Here is a 23,277-nt window from a genome sequence, read left to right as displayed (position 1 = left end):
TAGTACCAAATTTTCAAGGCGGCTCCCTATTTTTATCCTTGATCTGTCAAGAGAATGGTTGAAAATTTCAATGAGGAAAGTTTCCAGCAAAAGTTTAGGTCTTTCAATTTCAAGGCGCGTACTACACAAAAGGCGAACGCTTTTGCGCTTGCGCACGAAATAGTATCTCGTAGTTTCTCATAAATATCTGGGCACCAGCCTCTACAATTACAGAGATGCAAGTTTATCCCTTCTTCTGTTCTATTATAGAAGAAGCTAAGATGACATGAACCTTTGAAATAGTCCTGAGAAAGTTCCACAAATCTAATACTTAGAAACCACCAGCTATTACCTCCACCACAAACTACCACAACAACTACCACTACTACCACCACACTAATACCACTACTACTTACTTTGCCAAATCATAGACTGTGTTAATCTGCATTTCCAAGCCACTGTTGCCCTGCAAGAGAAAGAAAATCGAATAGACATTTGAATAAGGGTATCCATGCGTTCATAGGCAAGCTTATATTTATGAGGAAGCCGGGTAAGACGTTTTGCGTGTGATTTGTAAGGCTTTGTTCGGGTCAAGTCATTTGACGATCAAAGAGTCATGATTTTGGAGTAATTACTTGTGCAGTGTATTGAAACCATGATCATTGGATTTTACGGTTTATGGCGTAATCGTTACCCAGAAGTCTTTCACGCTTTGCAATTAAACGAATCTTTCATATACCAGGCGAAGGGATAAGATAGTTTGAATGTAAAAGCGTGGCGCGAAAGACGATAACTCGTCACCGTCTGACAGACAAAACACTCAGCGGATATCGCATCCCATCAAAAACTTTTTCAAACATTGCCATTTGTTCTGTGTCTGTCTAAATTGTTTACAAGGCCAAGGAGGACTTAGCCTACGGGTGTAATTATTCGTCGCCGAGCGTGAAATTGTTCCTCTCTTATGTTGAAGCCATGCATACTTTAACGCTTTTATCTATGTCCGCCATCTCTCAACCGATATCTTCATAGTTGTTCCTGGAAGCGTTATAGATGTCGGTAAATGCATTTTCTGATACTTATTCATCTTCAGATATTCTTGTAAGCAACATGATATGATTTTGCCAGAGGTAGCATCTTTATGGTCTCGTAAATTGTTTAATACATATCGCAAATCACCCAATCGTTGGACAAAGTACGTGGGCACGAAATGTTCGTTGGCTACAAATATGACACTTGTCTACTTTTCGTTCTGAGGCGAGAGACTCGAGCACCAGCAACGTTTGTAAAACGACCAAAAGTACGTATAATTCAACATAATACGTCTGTTATGTTCTTATCATTACTACCATTATAGTTATCGCTTCCGGGTCACACTTCTTGGCGTCGTTTGCGCCTGAAAAAGACACTCTTTGCAAAACGGGGCGCTTCAAACAAAATCACGTGACCCTGAATCCATTCCTTGAGAAGATGTTTATATGCACGGTGTACTTAATTGACGCGACCGCCGTTTCCATTTTCAGGGTTCATCGAACGATCCGAAGGGTGACTACCAAATTATTTCGAATAGTTGACATCGAGGATCCGTATCATTGTTGCTGAATCCACGTCACCATGGTGACCAGGTACTCAGCCCCAGGCGCGTCGAATTAGTTTGGGGTTCAATTTGTAATACGGCACGCACGATATGAAAACTAGAGGTAATTCACACTACGCGAGACTTTGATGACGAGAGAAATTAATGCTGACTATCTGATTACCCGGGGCCTCCATACAAAGAACGAGAAAAAAGGTTTATCCATGCATAGTCAGTTTGTGCGTCTTGACTGATGTAATAAAGTAGTTTTTGCAATAGATGTGAAAATGTCATCGAGTTTGTCTTGTACACTGTTTTGTCGAGTTTTTGTTTAGCTGTATTTGTTTCCTTGTAAACACTTATTTTTTCTATCAATACAAAAATCCGAACCTTTCCTCGCCACATGAGCCAGAGTTTGAAGACATCGACATGCCTGCCGCACTGTATTGCTTTGTCGCCGGAATCGTAAGATACGTCGTAATTTTTGTCTTGCTGGAACAGGTACCCGGCATTCATTGCGTTGCAGCTCTCGAGAAGCCCCTGCGAAAAGAAAAAAAAGTCAATTCAATCAGGATTCGATTGGAAAGTCAGTGAGCGACACCAGACCAGAAACGTTAGATCCATATTTCACTTTTTATTTGACATATCGCTTTATCCTGAGTGTTTTATGACATTGATCGAATCATAGAATACCCAGTCACGTCTTCACAAGGATAGTCAAAACGGGCCATTAAATGCTGCAAACACGTGACCATCCGCAGCGTATCATTCATTTTTTTAACAGTGTAGAATTAGGATCTGCCGTTTAGTATTACGATATTCGTTGATTATACATATTCACAAGAGTAAATTTTTTATCGGATGCAGGCCCATGCTGAACAATACCATTGTTCATTTCTAATTTACCTTTTTGTATTACTTCAGGCATAAATTGGTGATATTTTGAGTATAGCCCATAGCAGATGGAAGAAAATGCCACAGAAATGAAAATCGCAGCTAGGTATTTACAGATTGTGCGTAGATTGTAATGATAAAGTTAGATGTGCCATCCTACTGGTGTTGGGCCATCAGTGAGCGAGGGGTGCTTAGCCATTACTCAGCAAACTGCCTTCCGCTCTAATGCCTAGACTGCGACGCATTTTTATGGTGGCAAGCATTTGAAAACGACCAAGCAGGTAGATAGTACCGATGCACGATCAAGATAGGGGTACCTTACAGCATTAATGCCTGTTAATGCACGCTCACACACAAGGCTACCTAGCTGATCGTTACAGACCAGTGTTGATTTCCGCATTTTCATGGCAGTCCATGAAACATTAAATGAAAGTTCACACAGGAAGTTGCTAGTCATGACCAAGTTAGGGTGTCCTGACCAGCAGTAATTCCATTGGCCATGGGGCTGCGCAGGAAGTACTTACGTCATGCTTCAACAGAAGAGCTGAACACTGCAGCAAGACACCCATCAGTTTGTGCGGATTCCAAGTGACAGAGTCAGCTCTGTGAATACAAATTAGAGATCATGAAATATCAAATCGCTCATCAACGCCTTGTCATGAACACCAGCGCTCTAATTTTAAGAAAATATAAAGTCGAGAAAAGACAGGAAAATACAATAGATTGAGACTGAGAAATACGGATTTTAACTTCGTATCTTCTGAGTGATGTTTGATGTTTTAAAAGGAATGAGTACGTCCCATTCCATCCGTAACATCCGTTATTTTCTAATTATCAATCTGTTAGACATATTTGGAAGAGGTGACAGTCTAAAGACAAATATTAGTGATATATAGTATTTGATTGTCGTTTGTGAAACAGACACACTGTAATTTCTCCAAGTTCATCGTATTTACTAAAACGTCCGTGTGAATAAATAAGTGGCTGTCTAAAGTAGCCTTGATGTAAAGCACGCCACAAATGGACTAGGAGAAAGCTGCGTCTTGATGTCTGGATGCTCTAGCATTGCGAATGAGACGAGAATATTTAAAAGTAGATGGTCACACAATAAAGACTGAGCGCTGGCAAGAATTAACTTCGCTGGTTAAGAAGTAGAAAGACTGAGTGTAGACTTGACGGTGGAGCATTGGCAACCTGGGAAACAAAGAGCTACGAATATAGTAAGATTTTGACCGATAAGATGAGAAATTGGCAGCTGACAAACGAGAGAAGAAGTTCGTGCTGGTCAGATCAGAGTTGAAAATTACACGGTATTGACTGAGATCCAGTAAGTTTTAAAATAGTACAGTGAAGTTAACAAGCTGATGACTGCTATCTGAGATTTAGCTGATCATAAAAAATAAAAGCCTTTGACTACGAAACTAAAAAAGGGAAAAGATGTCCAAATTGTGAAATTATTTGTCCTAGCACCTACAAGCCAACATTCTATATAGGTGAATATAAGGAGATAAAATATTTTTTGGAACATGAAAAGGTGAGTGACCTGTCATACAAACCTTTCAATTCCTTCAAGAAGAGTCTTGTGTTTCTTTGAAAGAAGGGCGCCACCTCCCCATGCAGCCTTGATAAAATATAAATATTTACATTGTAATGCCATCTTCGGTGATAACGGAAGCCGTCATATTTCATCGAAACACAAGGAGACTTTATTGTAAATTTGTTAGTTTCGATTCGCAAATGGCTTATTCACGTGTTTGATGGGACGGCTGAAAGGCGCCTGTTCGCTTAATATTAAAATGGTATTTACCTTGATGATACGCAATAGCAAGGGAATGTGTGGTCAGAGGAAAAGACCAGGAAATTTCCAAATAATCAAATATCTCTGTCTTTTTTGTAATAATGTTTACTTTCTGTACTGAAGTTAAAACGAGTTCATATGAAACTCTTTGGAGTGACATGACCAATATTTAAACGTGAGTAGATGTAATTATTGTAATTTTCACAACGTAGTATGCACGATATAAAATCAAGAAAATACTTTTCATGCCACAAATACATTTGAAGGCGAACAATCAAACGTTGTGCCATATTTTTAGGTTTGTGTGTTTGAAATATTGCCGTTTGCCTCAATTTTAGGGCTGACTTGCCGCGATTTTGAAGCTGTTATCCAATTGGTTGGCAGAATCTTACCGTTATAATTGAATGATACAATGAACTACCTAAGTTGCTGTGAATAGTGACAATCGACCAATCAGATATAACCTTGCTAACACGCTGCAAGTCAGCTTTTGTAAATCTGCGCTTACCGTTAGACACCAAGACAAGTATGGAAACACTGTGTTTATATGAATTGTAGAGGTCGACTTACATCCACGTGCATCCATATCTTGTACTTTTCACAGATATCTGCGATGGACTGCAATGGATCGAAGGCTCCCAACACAGTGGTCCCTGCCGTGGCGCTGACGAAAAACGGAGTGTCGCCCTGCAAGTTGAAAAATCACCTGTATAGTAACTGAACTGGAACGAATATACGTAAATATTCAATCCGGTCGAAACTGATGATGGTGAACTGTTTAGGAAATGTGAAGTTGCGAAATGAAAATGGATATATAGATAGTGGTTGCATGTATAAACGCATAATAGTGATGGTTAGTTAACCAAGAGACGCAATAAAATGACATTTGTGAACTTTGATTTTGTCTCCATTTTTTAAAATCAACACCCTATGAGGAAAAGGGTATCTCACTGGTGACTGATTTGTTTCACATGACGGACGACTTTAAAGCGTTTTCCATCTGAGTGAAAGTCTGTGTTTTAGTTGGAATGTGGACTGTGGATGTCATCAACATGGTATTTTTTGTATGATACGGTCTCAACCAATGATGGCTTGTAAATATTCCTCATCACCAGGTAGTTTTAAAAAGCACTCTATCTATGAACTTTGCAAGTACATGTCCATCACCGATATCTTTTTCATCCTTTTGATAAATCTAGGGGTTCTTCACTCCAAATTATCTGCAATACGCCTCGAACTGACGTTGAATAGCAACAAAAGACGCAGACGCAATAATAAAGTCTTAACGGTAATCCTTACCCTCGCTTTCGCCTGCTGTATCTTTCTCACAAGATCGGCTGGCATCATTTTGCCTCTGAAAAATGAGACAAAATATGATAAAATATGATAAAAAACTGTATTAAAGACGTCATCGTTAACGAAGTGTTTTTGCCACAAATAGGCCACCGCAGTTCAGAGATCTTTAGGCTCGGATAAAGTTTTCACGATTTCTGATGGCGAAACGAGCCATCGATCGTTCCACTGGAAAGCCATATCTACAGCTGTGTATCGGAGCCATGGAGAAAGCTACGAAACAAGAATACTTAATTACTTTGATTCTAATCTACATCTGACATACGTTACCAATAGTAGCTTATCTTTTGCCTGTTTTATTTCGCTGACAAGAGATTTTTCAAAATCATAAATGGTCATTAAATGTCGAAAGGCCCTGCCACGACAAAGGTCAATGCGAATATTAGTCTGGCTAATGGGCTCGAGTACAGCGCTAGCAATCATTTTCAGATGATCATGTCAACCAAGCTAGCTATCACTTTTTGTTGTTGGCTCTTTCCTCATTTCTGTGTTTATTTTCACCGAAGGGACAAGTCCCTATTTCAAACTAATGTTCCATCTTATCTGTTGCAAGTAGATACTACAATTCCACGTTCATTTGCAGATTTAAAACAAGAAGGAAAACAAAACACGTGACATTCTGAGAAGCATTTACAACTAATGGACAATCAAGCTACAGCCATGAAAGCGAATTGGTCCAATTAGCTCCTCTTGCATTCGTGGAAGGCCTAACCTTTCCCAAAATGGAACAGTCCAGTTTCTTGGCCGCATTTCCAGTCATAATGGATATTCCTCTTTGACGATACGTGCACGTTTTGTAAAATATGTAATGTCTTGTGTGCTTACAAATGCAACGCCGTAATATTCTATCATGTCCATTTCGATCGGCAATATCTGCGAGGCGACTATACACATGGTATGACGTCACCCGCTGGCAGGTGTCAAATCGTCAGTGTTAAATTCACACCCTCGATCGCAAGCATGACACAGCTAACCAAACTGAAATCATTATCGATTACGCGTCGCGGCGCTCAGCTTACCTTTCATCGCATCGTATTGGTATCACGTTATCTGTGCCGATACCCAGTGTTGCCGCCGCTCCTCGCAACGAGTAATGGCTCTGAAGAGAAAAGACCAAAGAGAAAGTATTTGAGTAGGTTTTAAAGGGATACAGTCGTCGGAACTGCGTTCAAAGGTCGTATGGGACTCATACGACCAATGTAAACACTGTATCCAAGGTACGACGGTGATTGATGAAAGTTAAAACATCTCTGTCATAATCTGCATCGTCTAATTTAAATGTTGCAGCTATGATAATGGGGTGCATCTAGATATCGTGCAAGAAATACATTGTTTGTAAACAAGAAACTCGCACAGGCGCAGTTCCGACGACTGTTTCCCTTTTAATTCTGACCCTCAAACATTTACAATAGAATTTTGGTCTAGCACTTGTTGGGGCTTATTATTTAAGCTAACTGCATAAATAAAATTTCCACAGGTTCACAAATTAAATTTACGATTTTAACAAATATAAGCTTGTGAAAATTGACAGTTAATGTTTTTCGCACTGGGGTTAACACAGGGATGGCGGCCATCTTGAATTAAAGAGTCGGTATGTTGGTAACCTGTTTCTGTAGTACCAAATTTTGCATGTAAAAATTACACGCTGCCTTTTTATGTACTCTTGGTGAGTTATTTTACATGTAGAAAGGAAACAATTTTCGATAAAGAATCCTTATAAGGACATTACGTGTACTTGTTACTTCCGAACGACAGTTAGTACCGATTAATAAAGTCATAAAGTCCCTTAGTTCGAGTGACGTCATTTTGGAACACCGTCCAAAGTTTTGTAAATGATGAAATTACAAATATTAAGGTGCGTAGATTTCATCATGGATGTTCTGCTGCGTTCATTTCCTTTCAAAGACATCTGCAGACACACAAACGGACGGTATTTCAAAAAAGAAATCCCGATAGCGATACAAAATACAACAGGATGACATGCTTACGTGTTCCGAGGCAAACAACACCAATCGGGGTAAGGCCTGCATTCCTCTGGTTTTGCACTCCGGTGCTGTTTTGTGTCGTGCAGCGTTCACAGCATACAGATTGGATATTGCTCCCCCTGGGGGAATAATCCAGAGAAAATATTGATCGATTCTATCATTACCAGGAGAAATAAAAACCAATCCCTATTAGCACTCAAATTTTTATTGGGGCAGCCTTGTCAAATTCTTATAAATCAACGATACAGCGATCGCACAATAACCGGGATACCAACGTACATGTCGAAGGTAGTGCTCCTATAAAAGCAGACAATATTTGATTTCGTTCCATTTTCACGTAACGAGGGTAACAGAATAAGTTTGTGACGTCCTTTACAGAAATGGTCCTCAAATTGCTAGCACATTTGTAAAGTTTTTTCCCCATCTATTTCACAAAATCGTTTTATGTTTCTGCTCGTACAAATCTAGCGACGTGTCCACTGATAGAATTGTTTGTACCGAGTGATGTTAGTGTAAGGGCGATTGTACAATTTTTTCAGCTGAACGCCACGGAATTAGCTTCATTTTCGTCTGATGAGTAAAGATGGGACAATTCATCTTTCAGTACAGCAAATGTTTCAGTTGACAAATTGTTAGTAACCATCTGAAAGGAGCAAATTACTCTATTTCCATGACGACCAAACCAGCTGCCATGGGAAGCGTAAGAAATTTCAACGATTCTTATGCATAATTCTGAGTGCGATTTTCTTCTCTGTTGAACTCTCAAATGATTATTTCAATTTTATTTGACAACTCTGCACGCTAACTAGTTCTCTCCTCCACTGATTCTGCGCGCTAACAAAATCGCCTCTCCCTCTGACTAATAGAAGGTGAAGTGGCTACTTCACGATTTGTCTATGATACTCACTCAGCGCAGCCTAGCAACAGAGAGTTGTGTAGTTACCCTGACTACAGTCGCATCTAAATACTCCAGAAACGCTTTTCTGAGTTAACCATGTGTGTCTCAGCGAATGTGCCTTTTCCCCTTGGGTTCTGTATTTATTATCGACTGTAAATGACTTTCAAATGGACAGCTATTCGTCTCTTACTTTTATAGACACCTCGTTTCGGTAAATAACTTTTACACACTCAATCGTTTGGAACGCTCGGGGAAACAATTCCCCTGTTGGCAAGCAATATGCATGGCTACCTGTACCAGAAACACGAATACACGAGTCTCTCCCCCCCTCTCTCTCTCTCTCTCTCTCTCTCTCTCTATTAGTAAGTATATGCAGGAAGGCAGATGTAGCTAGGAAGGTATTAAATAGATAGATAGATATATAGATAGATAGATAGATAGATACATAGATAGATAGATAGATAGATAGATACATAGATAGATAGATAGGTTGATACGTACGTAAGTAGATAGGTATGGAATAGTAAATACGCCCTGTGCCATTGTAATCTCCATTGCTAAATGTGGCGTCCCAAACATTTGTAATTTATTTTTGAACATGTGAAGGTGATACATAAATCACAATCTGACCTCGTGGAGAATAAATGGCGGCCGGACTTTCATGAAAATTAAGTTTTTTTTAAATATCGTGCAAAAAAATTGTTACCTGGAGCAAAAATACCATCGCCATCTTCAAAACCAATTATGTCTCGCATTTTCTTTAAGGTGACCCGTTCCATCAGAGTAAAGACAGGTGCGATTTCGTAGGTAAATCTGCAGGACAAAATATGCAATGGTGACGACTTTAACTTGCATAACAATACATTGATGGTTTCATCGATATGTACTTGAGACGATGGTCACGATTGTAAGTGGAATTTGTCAGGAAGATAAACGATCGTAATATCATACGATATTGTGTTTCGAACTCAGAATGTAACAATTACACTATGACAAGGATTGCCTGTCATGTTATCAAACGACAAGAATCCATTTTGAGAAAATTATAAGACGACGTGGCAATCATCTTATATGAGAAAAAGTAAGGGCGCATTCGTTTTTTTTACGAGGTGGGGGTCGATGGAACTTAAGTGACAAATGAAATGTAAAAAGCGACCCCTCCAAATTAAATTTCTAAAATTTGACCCCATGAAATTCATCAATTTTAAAATGTGACCCCCCCAAAAAAAATTCATCAGATTTGATTCATTAACTCTTTGTACGATATGGCCCCGGGGTGAAAAACTGAACCGTTCAAAAGTGTTCGCAAGAAAAAGAGAGACCCTCCCCAATGTTCATGCACAAAAAAACAGCGACCCCCCCACATATCACAGTCCGTATCAATAATATCTTAATTTGATATATAATTTCTCATTTGACCTTTAAGCTTTCAAAGAATCCTTTTTGAACTTTACAAATAATCACTTTGGTGAAATTCCAATATATTTGTTTTTCACATCTGCTCTTTCAAACATAATATTATCATCACGTACATTTACATAAATTGTCCAACATTTATAAATACACAGATTTAGCTAGTTTTATACTAAAAAGATTTCATAGTTTCCTCATAGACTACAATGTATAGTGGATCAGCATTTCGGTGAAATTCCAAAGTCAAGTTTCTTGTTCACATATGCACCTGTAACCACCCTAGTCTAATAAAGTACATTAATATCAATAACCAAGAGTCTATACATACACAGATTTACCAGTTTTGTATTAAAAAAAATTATTCATAGTTTCCTTATAGACTACAATATATAGTGAATCAACATTTCGGTGAAATTCTAAAATCACTTTTTCCCAATAACTGCATACAAACCTTCATTTAATTTGACCATCTAATAATTGATTTTTAAAATGTACCCTGCCCCCCCCCCTCCCCGTAAAAAACGAAATATGCTCCCTAGGGCTGTTGGATGAAACAGCGGTCATGTTTCCGTGAGGCTAGGCAGCCTGATTATTACATTCCAATGCAGTATAGTTGTCACGCGCGTGTCCGTCTAGCTATCACGTGACAGGACAAGATAGTTATCACATGGCATGTCTTGCCATCACCTGACATTGGGATCAGGTCGACGATCACAAGACCAAATTTGACGAAACGATGCCAAAGGAGTAATGACGGGTCCAACAAGTTCACAGATACCGCATGCCTCTCAGGAATGTACCTCCACTCATCAAATTACACAGCACTTGTAATATCCGCACATCAGTATAAATAGCACGTTGGGTTATATTGTAATACCAAGAATGAAGACATCATTCTTGGAAAGAGAGAAAAAAAAAGATGGATCCACCGGTGTCTTGCAACAAAAAACCCAATAACAGTCTCGTATTAGAAGTAGAGTTTCGAATGAAACTTCTTCATTTTAGATGAGGATATCCGACTCCTGTATGCTTGTAATAGAAGCACGTCCGATCGTCTGCGCTAGACTGACGTTGACGAGCATTATTGTCGACAGAGAGTAGCAGAAATGCTTTTGTATTATTTATTTTTCATCGAACGCAACCAACTGATCAGATCTAATATCACTGATGGCAATGGTAGAGACTGGCAAAACGAATGCCATCAAATAAGCAGATATTCAAAGAACGCATATATGCCTCGAGCCGTACTTTGTGTCGACACGTCTTACGAAAACAAGATATATTCCCCGTTGCAAATGTGACATTGCGCTTTTCCGTACATATTGTGCACTGGCTAATTTTTGCCGGAAGTCAAAAATAGTTTACTTCTTTATAACTTAATATACTAAACATAATTGAAAAATCTTGCCACAATTTTCTTTCTTCCACACCGTTCATTCATTCCGATTCGGAATCCGTATTACTTGAACTCCTGAAGAAAACTGATCATTGTCTTGACTGAAAGTGACTCAATTCCTGAGTTTTCGACACACAAAATATGTATGCAAAGATCGTTGTGAATTGCACAAGATCACGCTTAACACTCAGCGTGAACTTTGTCACGTGATATAAAATGCATGTCAAGGTCACTGATAAAAAAATTCTCGCGCCTGCCATGGTAATATACGATCGGCTTAAAGGATGGGATAGGAATAAGGTTAGACAGATATAGAGTTTAATTGGAGCGAACTCGTGTTTCCGTTGGCAGTTCACTAAGTCGGGTTACCCTGACATCCCGTCATTACAAGACGCAAGTTTCATCAATTAACTTCATCCCAAACCTACAATAACCATCACTCAATGACATAATGCATTATTAGGTGCATATTCGTATGATAGGTAAATGGCATGAAAACGCGACCTCAAACCGTTCTGTCATTTTGTCTAATTATAGGGAATCTCGTTGTAGCCTTCCATAGAGCTAAACATCAAGAACAGACAAAAAGTAAGCGCTGCATTCTTCCTGTAAATGATCGTCTACTCCTCAAAGGCCATTTAGACTTTGTATCCTTTCTCTCCGCCATTCATCAGTTGATGTCTAACACCAGACGTTCATCCTCTACTTTTTCTTATTCAATCCCTCCACGCCGACCCTCTCTTCTCCGCCTGTATCTAAAACCAGTCGTGCATGACAGACAACTCAAGCGCATAAATGCTCACATGTACATACAGTGTGTTTCAGGTTTGCAAAAGTGATAGGATGTGAGAATGGAATCTTTGTACTGAAGTTTCCTTTCAGCGAACCACGTATAGACTGTGCAGATTTATCTATAGCCAATGGCAAGTATAAAGAAAGCACTGTTGTCTAAGAGAGGAACGAAGAAGGTACTCATCGATACGTTGTCTCATCTGAATTCAATTGTATCTTTCTCTCTACAACAAGCTTTACTTGCTTAAGGTAGTATGCGCCTCGAAAGTGAAAGACTTAAACTTTTGCTGACTTTCTAATATGAAACTTTCAACCATTCTCTTACCAAATCACTAATAAAAATCAGGGCTCACCGTGCAGAGTTTGGAACTAGCGAAACAAATTACTCAACATTTGCGATATTTGAAATTCAAATTGGTCGCCATCCCTGTGTTAACTCTATGGGGTAAAAAATAAAATTTTGGATTTTCGAAAAACTAAGACGGTGAAAGTTTTTCTTTCTCCAAGAACTTCAAAATGAGCCCCCACAAGAGGTAGATCAGAAAAGAATTGTAGAAATTTAAGAGTCCGACTATCTGTCCCCGAGGCGCATTCTACCTTAATGTGGCCACGTGAGTTGATTCGATGGACTTGCAAACACGAGCCAAATGGTTAATGGCGAGCGCATGGTCGTGATAACAAATACACCGTATTACAAAAAATAATCTATTTCTTCAAATAGCCGTGAATATCAAGTATATGCCAACTATACGGCCAAACGCATTTACCAAATCCAGTACATTGAATGATGTTAAAGTTGACAAACAAACGAGTTGCCTGGAATATTAGGTAACAGTTTGAAAATGATAATGCGATGACAATTTAAAGCGCCTGATAAAATGATACGGGACAACTCGGAATAAAATTTTCCAGAAGATTTACTTACATGTTTGTATTCACTGCTGCCGTTAACCATTCTCCAGCCATTGAAAGTATATCTAAGCCACTGGAAAGTTGATTGAAAAAGCGAGGGTGTCCTGAAAATTGTAAAGTATCTAATAGTTATCTATCTCGTCATTTTTTTCCAAATATTGTAAAGAATATATTTTAGAAATTTTCCCATGATGCCAACATCGAAATGGTCAGATTTTAATGACAACTGTTTATAGGCTGATGGCTAAGTTCAAGTATGCGGTCCTCAGGACGAGGATATTGTACACAGCAGTAATATGTTGAAAGACATGACTGTATCAAAGTCACTGATAACACCATTCCATGAAATGATTGAAAAGTTTTGGATCGATAAAATCACTTCTCTCGTAATCACCTCTGTGTATCCGCTCTTCATCTAAATCAGTTTTGTCATTGGAAGACAAAAGAAGCACATAGATTGTATTAACACACCTAAGTACATGTTTGCTTTCGTTCAGACACAAAAACCGCTCGCATTCGTGTTTTACTTGGACACTAATTGTGTGCATTCATTTGTAGAACATAAGCACATTTCAATCATCAATTTTCTCGTCTTGACAGACAAAAATCGAAATTTCGAGTATTTGCAGTGAGGCTAAATTGATCCGAGCTTTTATAAATCATTGAGATATTTCTGTTTATAGAAACATCATTGGCAGGAAAATCGATACATTCACTCAAAGAGCCTTGCGACGTTCTGTGGATTCTCTTAGCAGTTTTGTTGTAAGGTTCCCTGGAGCTGTTGTTGTAAACTAATCAGATACAAAGAAATTCAATAAAGTCTTCTGAGCCAATTGTGTCCCACTCAACAAGATACAATGTGAAAATCTTCCTAACTGATTGCCATTAAATAACCGTGCAGTTCTTGCCTTGGGTTCCCACCGTATACGTTACAATGTCCATTCTTTGCAGTATCTATAGTGACAGACTTTGTCAGTTTTTTTTGGTACAATGCTATAATATTCACGCTTTATGTAACAGATTAAAAAACCTACAATTTCATCATACAGTGAATAAAAATCCACAGAAAGCTGTGTCCTTTACGAACGCGTCATCACCTTAATTTTGAAAGGGAATTTGATTGTTATGTCTTTTCACAAGCTGCTAAGGGTATTCCAATTATCTATTATCTACAGCAAGTGTGCAGGAATTGATATGCAGGACGCAAAGCCCACTGAGAACAAAAATATCACTTCCATCCCTTGTCTTATTTTTTCCCAAATTTCGATAAATTGATTCACCTATCACAGACCTTTGACATGTTGTGTTGTGTAATGTTTATTTACCTTCCAATGTCTCACCGTGTTACGTTGTGCAACGATGTCACTTTTCCAGGCGAATCGATTTCAACCTTGTCAATGACACGGTGTACACAGCTAAGTGGAATTTACAACACACCACTGTACGGGAGGAGTATTGTCGAAATTGACTAGGGCAGTGTGGCCAACAGCGATGTATCAATTTCAGCCCGAGCGTATTTGAATTAGAGATATGGTTACTGAAGATAATTGACATTGCATTATGGAAATGTCAATTCTAGATGGAAAATAGTTGTGATTGCTACATTCAGTCTCATCTGTCATCAGTAGTTAACATGTTAGTTCTATTCTCAGGAGTTGTGTGGTTCAAAAGGCTCCGCGCTTTCTTTTAGCCAGAACGGAGACAACTCCCCAGCGAAAACTGTATTGTATAGTCTTCGTACGCAGACACAGCCACACACTCAATTTGACAAAAACAACCCTTTTCCAAAATTGCTAACTAAAATAAAAATAATGAACGGTCGATGGGCATTTTTATGTACCTGGATAATGATTCGTGTTCAATTTCTCAGTGAGCGTAACGGTTCACTAATGAATACTTATAGAGTGTTAATTTCGTCTTTAAACAGCTGTTATTTTGTCCGGATTTCCCTTTCTATTGATTAACCTAGCACATTACAAAGCGTTGATCGCTTTTTTTCTAAACTCACTTTTTAACGTACCTGGCTGTATTTTTTGCGGAAATGATCGACTTGTTTTCAACTCAATTGTAATGTTTAGAGTCGGTTCCTGTCTATTTTCTGTGAAAGCCATGGGTCTTTCCACATCGCGATTATCTAACTCATCGCACACTTCCTTTTCGCTTGTTTTTGTCGTCTGTTCTGCTTTATTAAAGGTAGAACACGCCTCGGGGACAGATATTTGGACTCTCAAACTTTTACAATTCTTTTCTGATATACCGCTTATAAGGGTTCATTTTAAAGCTCTCGGTGTAAGAAAACTTTTCACGGGCTCAGTTTTTTCGAAATTCGAAAATTTTTTCTTCTCCATAGAGTTAACGCAGGGATGGTGGCCATTTTGAATTTTAAATATCGGTAAATTTTGGGCTATTTGTTTCTCTAGTACAATAATTTGCACGGTGACCCCCGATTTTTATTCTTGATTTTGAAAGAGAATGGTTGAAAGATGCCTTAAGGAAAGTTTGAGCAAAAGTGTAAGTCTTTCACTTTCGAGGCGCGCGCCTTGAAAGAGAAAGACTTAATCTTTTGCTCAAACTTTTCACCATTCTGTTGCAAAATCATGACTGAAAATCGGGGACCATCGTGCAAAATTTGGCACTAAAGATATAAATTACCAAATATTTACCGATACTTAAATTTCAAAATGGCCGCCAACCCTTTGTTAACTTATGCTGAAAAAATCAATTTTCGATTTTCACAAAAACAAGCCTGTGAAAATTTTGTCATTCCATGCAGTTGGCTTCAAAATGAGCAAACACAAGTGATGGACGAAAAAAAATATTGTAAAAGTTTTAGAGACCGAATATCTGTCCCCGAGGTTCATTCTTCCATAACTAAAAAAAATCTTCTGACGGCAAACTTTAGGCGCGAATCAGACAATCACCACACACTCACCTGTTCGAACACAAAATTTGAGTGTTTCCCTGCAGTCGGTCAGCAACTGTTCGAGTGAGACCGCCTTGTCTGGGATGTCAAGCTGAAGTTTGTCTCGAAGTTCTTGAGGTTGGTGGAAATCCAGAATTTTGCTGTCGTGCACTTGCTCCTGTTTGATGTAATTGATGAGCTGGTCCACGAGATTCAACAGGAACTGTTCCGTGATTTCGCCAGATCCTTTGGGCAATAAGTCTTTCGTGTAGCCAATGTGTGAGAAATAAAAAGTAAGGGTGAAATAATTGTATCATAAGGTTAGCACACAGTGAAGTAATGTCAAATTGAGTCAATCAGTACAAATCAAGATTATCCTTATCCAAGTTATTTTTGCACATCCACAAACCCTAGAGCATGATGGTCTATGGCGCAATTTTTTTCCTGACGCCTAACGATACTAATTTGTATGTGACTGAGAGAGTATTGAATGTTATTAGCATTGTGACCATAAAGCGATAAAATACTGCTGTGGCCGGTTACAGAACTATTCAATGACTCTGTGCTTGTGAGGCCCGTCAATTAAACGAGGAAGGCAATACCTTTGGACTCTGATTTTCAATGTTGAGCAATGATGTTACACTATTTTTAGTGAAACACATACACACAAATGACGTAATTTCTGAATACAATATTAGCCAGGCAGATACAATTACATAAGACAGGTAAAATGCTTGGGCACACACATACAATGCTGAGACAACCTTTCTACAGTGCTGTCACAGAGGTGCTGATGTGTGGTTTTGAAAGCACGTTCTCTGTCGCATACATCTAGTATGTTTTGGAACGCAAGAATGCTGTGCACACGAATATCATGCTATGGCAAATATACGATGTGTGACACATCGCGCATCGCTACAATGCTGTGAAAATATACATTGTGTGACACATAGCTACAATGCTGTGCATACATATATCATGTTATGATGCTATGACACATATACAATTTGTGATACATGGCTCCGACGCTGTGCTCACAAATATCGTGCTATGATGCTGTGGGTAATATACGATTTGTGACACATCGCTACAATGCTCTGCATACAGATGTCATGCTATGATGCATGCACATCGACTATAGGTGTGACACGTCGCTACGATGCTGTGTATATACGGACACCATGCTATGATGCTACGGCACATATACAGCGTGCAAAACATCGCTGCAATGCTGTGCACACATATATCATTCTATGACACATAACTACGTAATGCAATGAAAAACATTCAGCCACTGCGCCGTGTCATAGAGACAATGATATGAAGTTGTGCCCAGCAGTAAAGATTTTGCACGCACACAATGCATAAAATGCTTTGATAACTTCGATGCTGTGATCTCTACGTGATTGGCTCGTTGATATGATTTGATGGAGTGAAAGAAAGCAATGAATGCAAGTCTGACAGCCAACCGACTGTATACCGTACCGCAGAATTTGTAAATTCTGTCACTCATTGATAAGACATTAATACAAAACACAAATCATTAACATAACGTGCGTGAATCACTGATGTGATTATCTTATTCATTGACGCATCATTGACGTAATGATATTTCAGTGATTAGCTTACATCTACAATGAAGCAATGAAGCAATAGGTTTGCAATATGGATATTTCTCCCTACTTTAACCGTAAATTAAGCTGCCATTTTCGAGAGGCGGAAAAATGGAACATACTGGTGCGGAACGATCGCCCGTTCAACAATACTCAATACTCTTCGTAAAATCCCCCCGAACAGCAACGAATATTACGATGCATTCTGACTGTCCTATCTGACATCCAATCCCGGCCTGTGACCACAGGTGAAATAATTCTATTAAATCATGAAATAAATTACGTTTTAAAATGCAACACACTTCATGGAGGCCGATAAAAATGATTTACAATTTGATAATTGTGCTATCTATAGCGAGGAATAAGTTTAATGAAGATTTAAGATCCCAAGGTAAGGCAATGATCTTCAATTATTTTCTTTTCGTTCTCTGTTTCATGTTGGAAAATGTGTTCCTTGGATTTTTCTAAAAGGCACGGCTGGCAGATTGGCCTGATTTATTAGGCCTACTTTATGACAAATGGATGCATCTCTCTCGTCGATAAATCATTAAATTCTGCTCACTGCTGTAAGAAGACTTGTCGAATGGCGGCAATTCTTTTGAACGACTTGTTCCCCTACGTGTCACATATGAACGGTAAGGCTGTGTTCGACTGTGATACCAGTTACTCCCAGTGCCATGGCAACTGTATCACAAGTTTTCTCAAGACGCTAGTTTTGGAGTGCACATCGCTTGTTACTTCGGAGAGCTTCTAGGTGAACAAAATGACATTTATCGCTTAAGGTACACATATCTCGAAATAAGAAAAGTTTTGAATTGTTTCAATGCTTTACCCAAGGAAAACTAAAACTTTCTTCTTTTGTAGTCAAGAATGAAAAAAATCGTTGGCACCGTTTTTAATCAAAAGCGCAAATTACCCCAAATTTGCTATTATTTGAAATTCAAAATGAACACCATTCTCAGTATTGACTCTTTGTGAAAACTTAAAAAAATATTCAATTTCCATAAGACGAGTTTGCGAAAACTTAGTTTTCTCCATAGGTACCATAATGAGCCTAAAAATATCAGCTGCTTATGACCATATAAGATAGGAAAAACTTTCCACCCTTAGGGCTTTTTTCATACAGAGACGGTCAAATTTAAAGTCATCATCGAAGTTTTAAACGGGGAGAGTTTTCCATCGGAATGTATATTGTAATGGGCTTAGTGTCGTTCTTCGATCCTGATAGGAAAGAAAAATTGCCACATTTTGGCGATGAAACCCAATTCAATGACTGTGTCATTAGTTTAAACACATTGCGCAAATGACCTCCAGTGGCGAATATTCTGTTCTAGGCACAAACGAATAAAAATACGTTGAACCGATATTTTATCCTGTAGCAGAAATGGAAACGGTTCTATCAAAGGTTGAGATTCCCAGGCAATATGTAAATGTCAGTTTAGCAGGTGATGTACTTGAAGCGAGCGAATTTTTCATCTCGTGTGGTTCTGTAATAGTACCGCTCCTTTAAGTATTAATTCTCGCGTGACTCTGCAATAATGACCAAACCGTCGCTGAATGTCGTTTTCTTTTCACAGGTATTCAAGTTTGAACTTTTCTGATACTTTTGACACTGAAAATCACTGATTTACGACGCGGAATAAAGAAATCACCTACGTATCGCAGCTCCCGTTAGTGATGTATGGAAACCCGGTCTCCAAAGCACAAATCGGCCTAATAAAAATATACGCTGTTTGTTTCCGCGTCTCAAATCATGTCTCACCAAACACGTTCCTATCCATGACTGCAAAATAGCTGAACCCCACCAGAAGATTCGGTTTCCTTGAATCATGTCAGATTCCTAGTTTACGGCCACGGACTTCGACAAATTTGTTGAGAAATTGCACCATTTCGTGGTACTTTTTATCGTCGGGAAATTAGATCTACGTGACAATATGGTTTTGATTATGTTCGAAACATTTTGCTAAATGATTGACATTGATAATGTTGCCGTCGATAGCGTATCTCTGTAATTGCTTCCGAGCGATGCAGTCGGCGCTGTGCGTCAGTACTGCATATACATATGTTCATTTCCGTCCACGATCTTTTTCTGTTATATTTCAATTTCAATATTTCTATGGCAATGTCAAATCACCTGTACTGCCCCAATTCGCGAAGATGTTCATGGACGACGTGGAAATCTACATTTTCCACATAAGGCCATTTAAAGAAAATTCTTTGTTTGCCGTCCTTGAATTTTTGAAAAACCTACCAGCCAGTCAGGGAAAAAAAAAACACAGACAAAAAACACAAGTGTATTAACACAAGCCATTTTTCATTTGGGTTGTTTTGGAAAAATAATATTTTTATTTGTAATAGTGTTAACATTGTGTTTGTTTTCTTAATTTTCTCTGAATACCTAACAGCATGCGGGCGGCAAACAAAGAATTTTATTTAAAGTGCCGTATGTCGGTTCTTTTGATCACTGTATGACTGATTTCGGTTGGAATGGTAATAGATTTAAATCATGAAAAAAATTCAAAATATTATTAAAAATATAAGCTGATTTCTGTCACATTTGATCGTCTAGTAGAATATTGACGCCAGCTCAGTGCATCATCGCAAAAAAAGTATTTTCAGAGCTGAAAGCAGATGTTATTCATCGTGTATGATTTGTTCTGAGAAATGTAGATGTTACCAAATGGCGCATTTTGCCATTATGTCGAGCTTAAATTCCGAGTTAAATTTCGCTTGAGAATATAAAACGTGTAGAATAAAATAGAATTAAACAAATTACGCTTTGATCGCCAAGAGGAATAGATTTAAGTGCTTACTCTGAACAAATCCAACACACAACATTTTACATGTAACTAAACTGAACTTTGCAGTCAAATACAACCAGCCGATTTATCCAGAATCATCTGAATTGAGTGAATTTTGTACTTCGCGTTACAACTAAATTCTTCCCTTTGAGTGAAAAAAAATGAGAGAGTTAGAATTTTAAAATCCATCACACATAGTCACGAATCTTGCTTTTGAGAAGCGGTTGCAATATTCCAAGTTATTGTGCGGTAACAAGACATTCATCATTGTACGTGCTCGGCAACAAATTACGAGGAGAATGGGTCTGGTGGATGAAACCCGGTGTAATTTTCAGATCCCGCGTACATCATCAGCCTCCGCTGCAGACCGGGTCAAGATTTTATTGCAGTATTTACTCGCCGGCTTCAAATTCTGGACAATGTTCATTAGTCGGTTATTGAGTGCTTGAAGTCAACATCTGATAGAAACCCCATGCACACCACAATCGTAGAGATACGCTTAAGGAGTCAGTCGGTTAATAAACTTCAACGAAAAACGCTCAGTTTCTTGTACAACCTCGACGCGTACAAAAGTTATAAATTGAATTAAATTTCATCGAATCAACCCGACCCCTTCCCCTAATTTCTCAGCCTGTTGTAGTTTTTAATTTGATGATCGCGATAAAATGTTATATTCCCGATTTTGCCAAGAAAAGAAAACTTCCATAAAATGTACACCACTGTATGGCCTCTCTTGTAAAGTAAAATATGACGAATTTCTGCCCGAATTACCTTTAGACGATGTTGTAATATTTTTTGATCAAAAATTTATATCGCTGCTGATGGACGATCGTGTGGCCGGCTATTTTTAGCTGATGCAAATTTATTGAACATTGGCAAAACTTAAACGTCTTGCGACAGTGTACGCCGAAGACAAATTGGATGCCAGGCATGTTCCATGCGACACCCCGTTAAGTAGAAAGCTGATTTGGAATCAGAATGGTGCATATTATTGGATGTATGAGTGGCAATTCAGATGCGATTAATTTGATGACATTTCATCAATCACATTTCCGAACTATCCCAACGAGAGCATTCAAAACTTGATGTCATTACAGTTATTCGATTATAATTTATGAGGTTAACAGCATGGAGGAGAGCTACTTCATTCTGATCTCTTGCAAAAAGCGACGTTTCTCTTCTCAACTTATCGATCAGCGCACTGGACGACCGCGCGCGGTGCTTGTAAAACTCTGAGTGGCTTCCTGGCTTGGCAGTTTCAAGTTTACGGAAAACAAAATTGACACGATGAACGACATATTTAATTTCTTACGGTGAAAAGAGCGACATAAAAGGATGAGTATGTGTAAAGAAATATTGGCTTAGCTTACCTTTAGCGTAGAGAGAAACAAAGTCGGATTTGTTCGATCTTGAAGGGTCAATATGATGGCACTCATTGCTGTCATTTTGGTAGATATTTGACTGATGGACGTTGGCTGTACCATTCAGGCTCATTTTGCCGTTACGCAATTCATTCGTGATAAGCACTACGTTTTTCTCAGACTCCATCTCATAATCCAGACCTAAGTCGAAAGACATGATAAACAGTGCTACGGGTTTACTTTTCTTGTAGAGGAAAGAAAAAAATCAGATGTTATTTTGTTGTTGTCGGAAACTTGAAAAATAAAGATCGTGTGACTTCCACGGATTCAAAATGTTTTCTTGCTTGTCACAGAATGGTTATCTTTTCATGGAGCGTCATGCACTTAAATATAAATACATGACACCCGTACCCATGGATGCAAACTATGACGTCACTAAATCATGAATATGTAAATTTCCTGTTGTTGCAATGACCTATAGGTGTACAGTGAGTGTTCGCAAATTATTCAAGTATGTTGCGATGCATCGTTATTTCCTTTGAGAGACACTCAACGATGATTATGGTGCCAACATCACTACTGATATGAAAAAAGTTTTTCCCCCAGCAGGAATGTAGAATTTCATCTTAGCTATCCGGGTCATCAGAGGAAGTAAGACGGCTATATTTTTTTTCGAAATTGCAAGATCATAAGTTCATATTGACTGAGTAAAGTTTCCTTGGCGTCGCAAAATCATCGGAGTTGAAATCACAAGCCATCAAAGCAAATGTCGTTTTATCTCGAAACGAGAAAGCCCTCGTCTCAACTGTTAGACAAACCTTATAATTTCAATTGCTTTATCACTGTGTGTCTGTCGAGGACTGCGTATATAAACAGCGAGTTAGGGGGTCCATCTGCACGAAGAGATGGGGAAGTTTTTCGAGCTGCCATGGGCTTGCGTGGATAATTGACCTCGCATCGATTGTACATCAAAGTGGGTGCACAGCTGCTCGTCGACAATACACCCAAAATCAATGCAGTAATTGAAGAAAACGATGCTACGTCATGCAAAGCCAAAGCAACAAAGAGTTGCTCGTTAAAGACATGCGTGGTAACACTCCATTCATTTAAAGTTCATACAAAATTACTATATATGGTCGCACAGTTGGGACTACCGATTCATCCCCCAATCACACACAATTTGAGTTGGCTACTGGGAGTCGTTTTAAACTTGACTAACATTTGGAGTGTGGTCATCAAAAAGTACGTCAGAGCGCGAATCCGATACAGATTGAACACATTTCCATGAGAGCGAGCATATGAATTTAATCATGCAAGCCATAAAATCAATAGATGTTGATTACTGGTGCCGTCTCCGTCATCACGTGGTCCAGATATTTTTACGATGTCTGCGGAGCTGAAAAAAAAACCGCTCGTCTAAAGACACAGTCGATTTTTATCCAAACTTGGAGGAGCTTTTATCGACGAATTTGAATTGAATCTGCGTTTCGGCTTTTTTTCCCGATTTTGATTCTGTACTTTTTGCCGTCGCCTATCTTGGAGAAAATTATTGATTGATACGAGTACTCATTTGTCAATATTTCTGATATTCATACCCCGCTCGATAC

At 38.7% G+C, this 23,277-nt stretch overlaps 1 protein-coding gene across 1 annotated transcript in view; it reads right to left on the bottom strand.

The window, feature by feature from the left end:
- The window catches only part of LOC139117027 (glutamate decarboxylase 1-like), a 41,290-nt gene that overhangs the window by 4,771 nt on the left and 13,242 nt on the right, over positions 1-23,277 (bottom strand). The window contains exons 2-13 of the mRNA XM_070679831.1: positions 21,680-21,871; positions 15,926-16,156; positions 13,007-13,097; positions 9,187-9,293; positions 7,586-7,701; positions 6,617-6,696; positions 5,544-5,598; positions 4,815-4,931; positions 4,003-4,067; positions 2,971-3,049; positions 1,943-2,092; positions 396-445 (exon numbers count right to left, since the gene is read on the bottom strand). Coding sequence (XP_070535932.1) covers positions 396-445; positions 1,943-2,092; positions 2,971-3,049; positions 4,003-4,067; positions 4,815-4,931; positions 5,544-5,598; positions 6,617-6,696; positions 7,586-7,701; positions 9,187-9,293; positions 13,007-13,097; positions 15,926-16,156; positions 21,680-21,871 — 1,333 coding nt within the window. The remainder of the gene's footprint in view (positions 1-395; positions 446-1,942; positions 2,093-2,970; positions 3,050-4,002; positions 4,068-4,814; positions 4,932-5,543; positions 5,599-6,616; positions 6,697-7,585; positions 7,702-9,186; positions 9,294-13,006; positions 13,098-15,925; positions 16,157-21,679; positions 21,872-23,277) is intronic.

This window comes from Ptychodera flava, chromosome 18 (genome assembly GCF_041260155.1).
Source record: "Ptychodera flava strain L36383 chromosome 18, AS_Pfla_20210202, whole genome shotgun sequence".
Taxonomy (NCBI): Eukaryota; Metazoa; Hemichordata; class Enteropneusta; family Ptychoderidae; genus Ptychodera; species Ptychodera flava.
The sequence above is the reverse complement of the archived record's forward strand: the minus strand, read 5'-3'. Positions and strand labels throughout refer to the sequence as shown.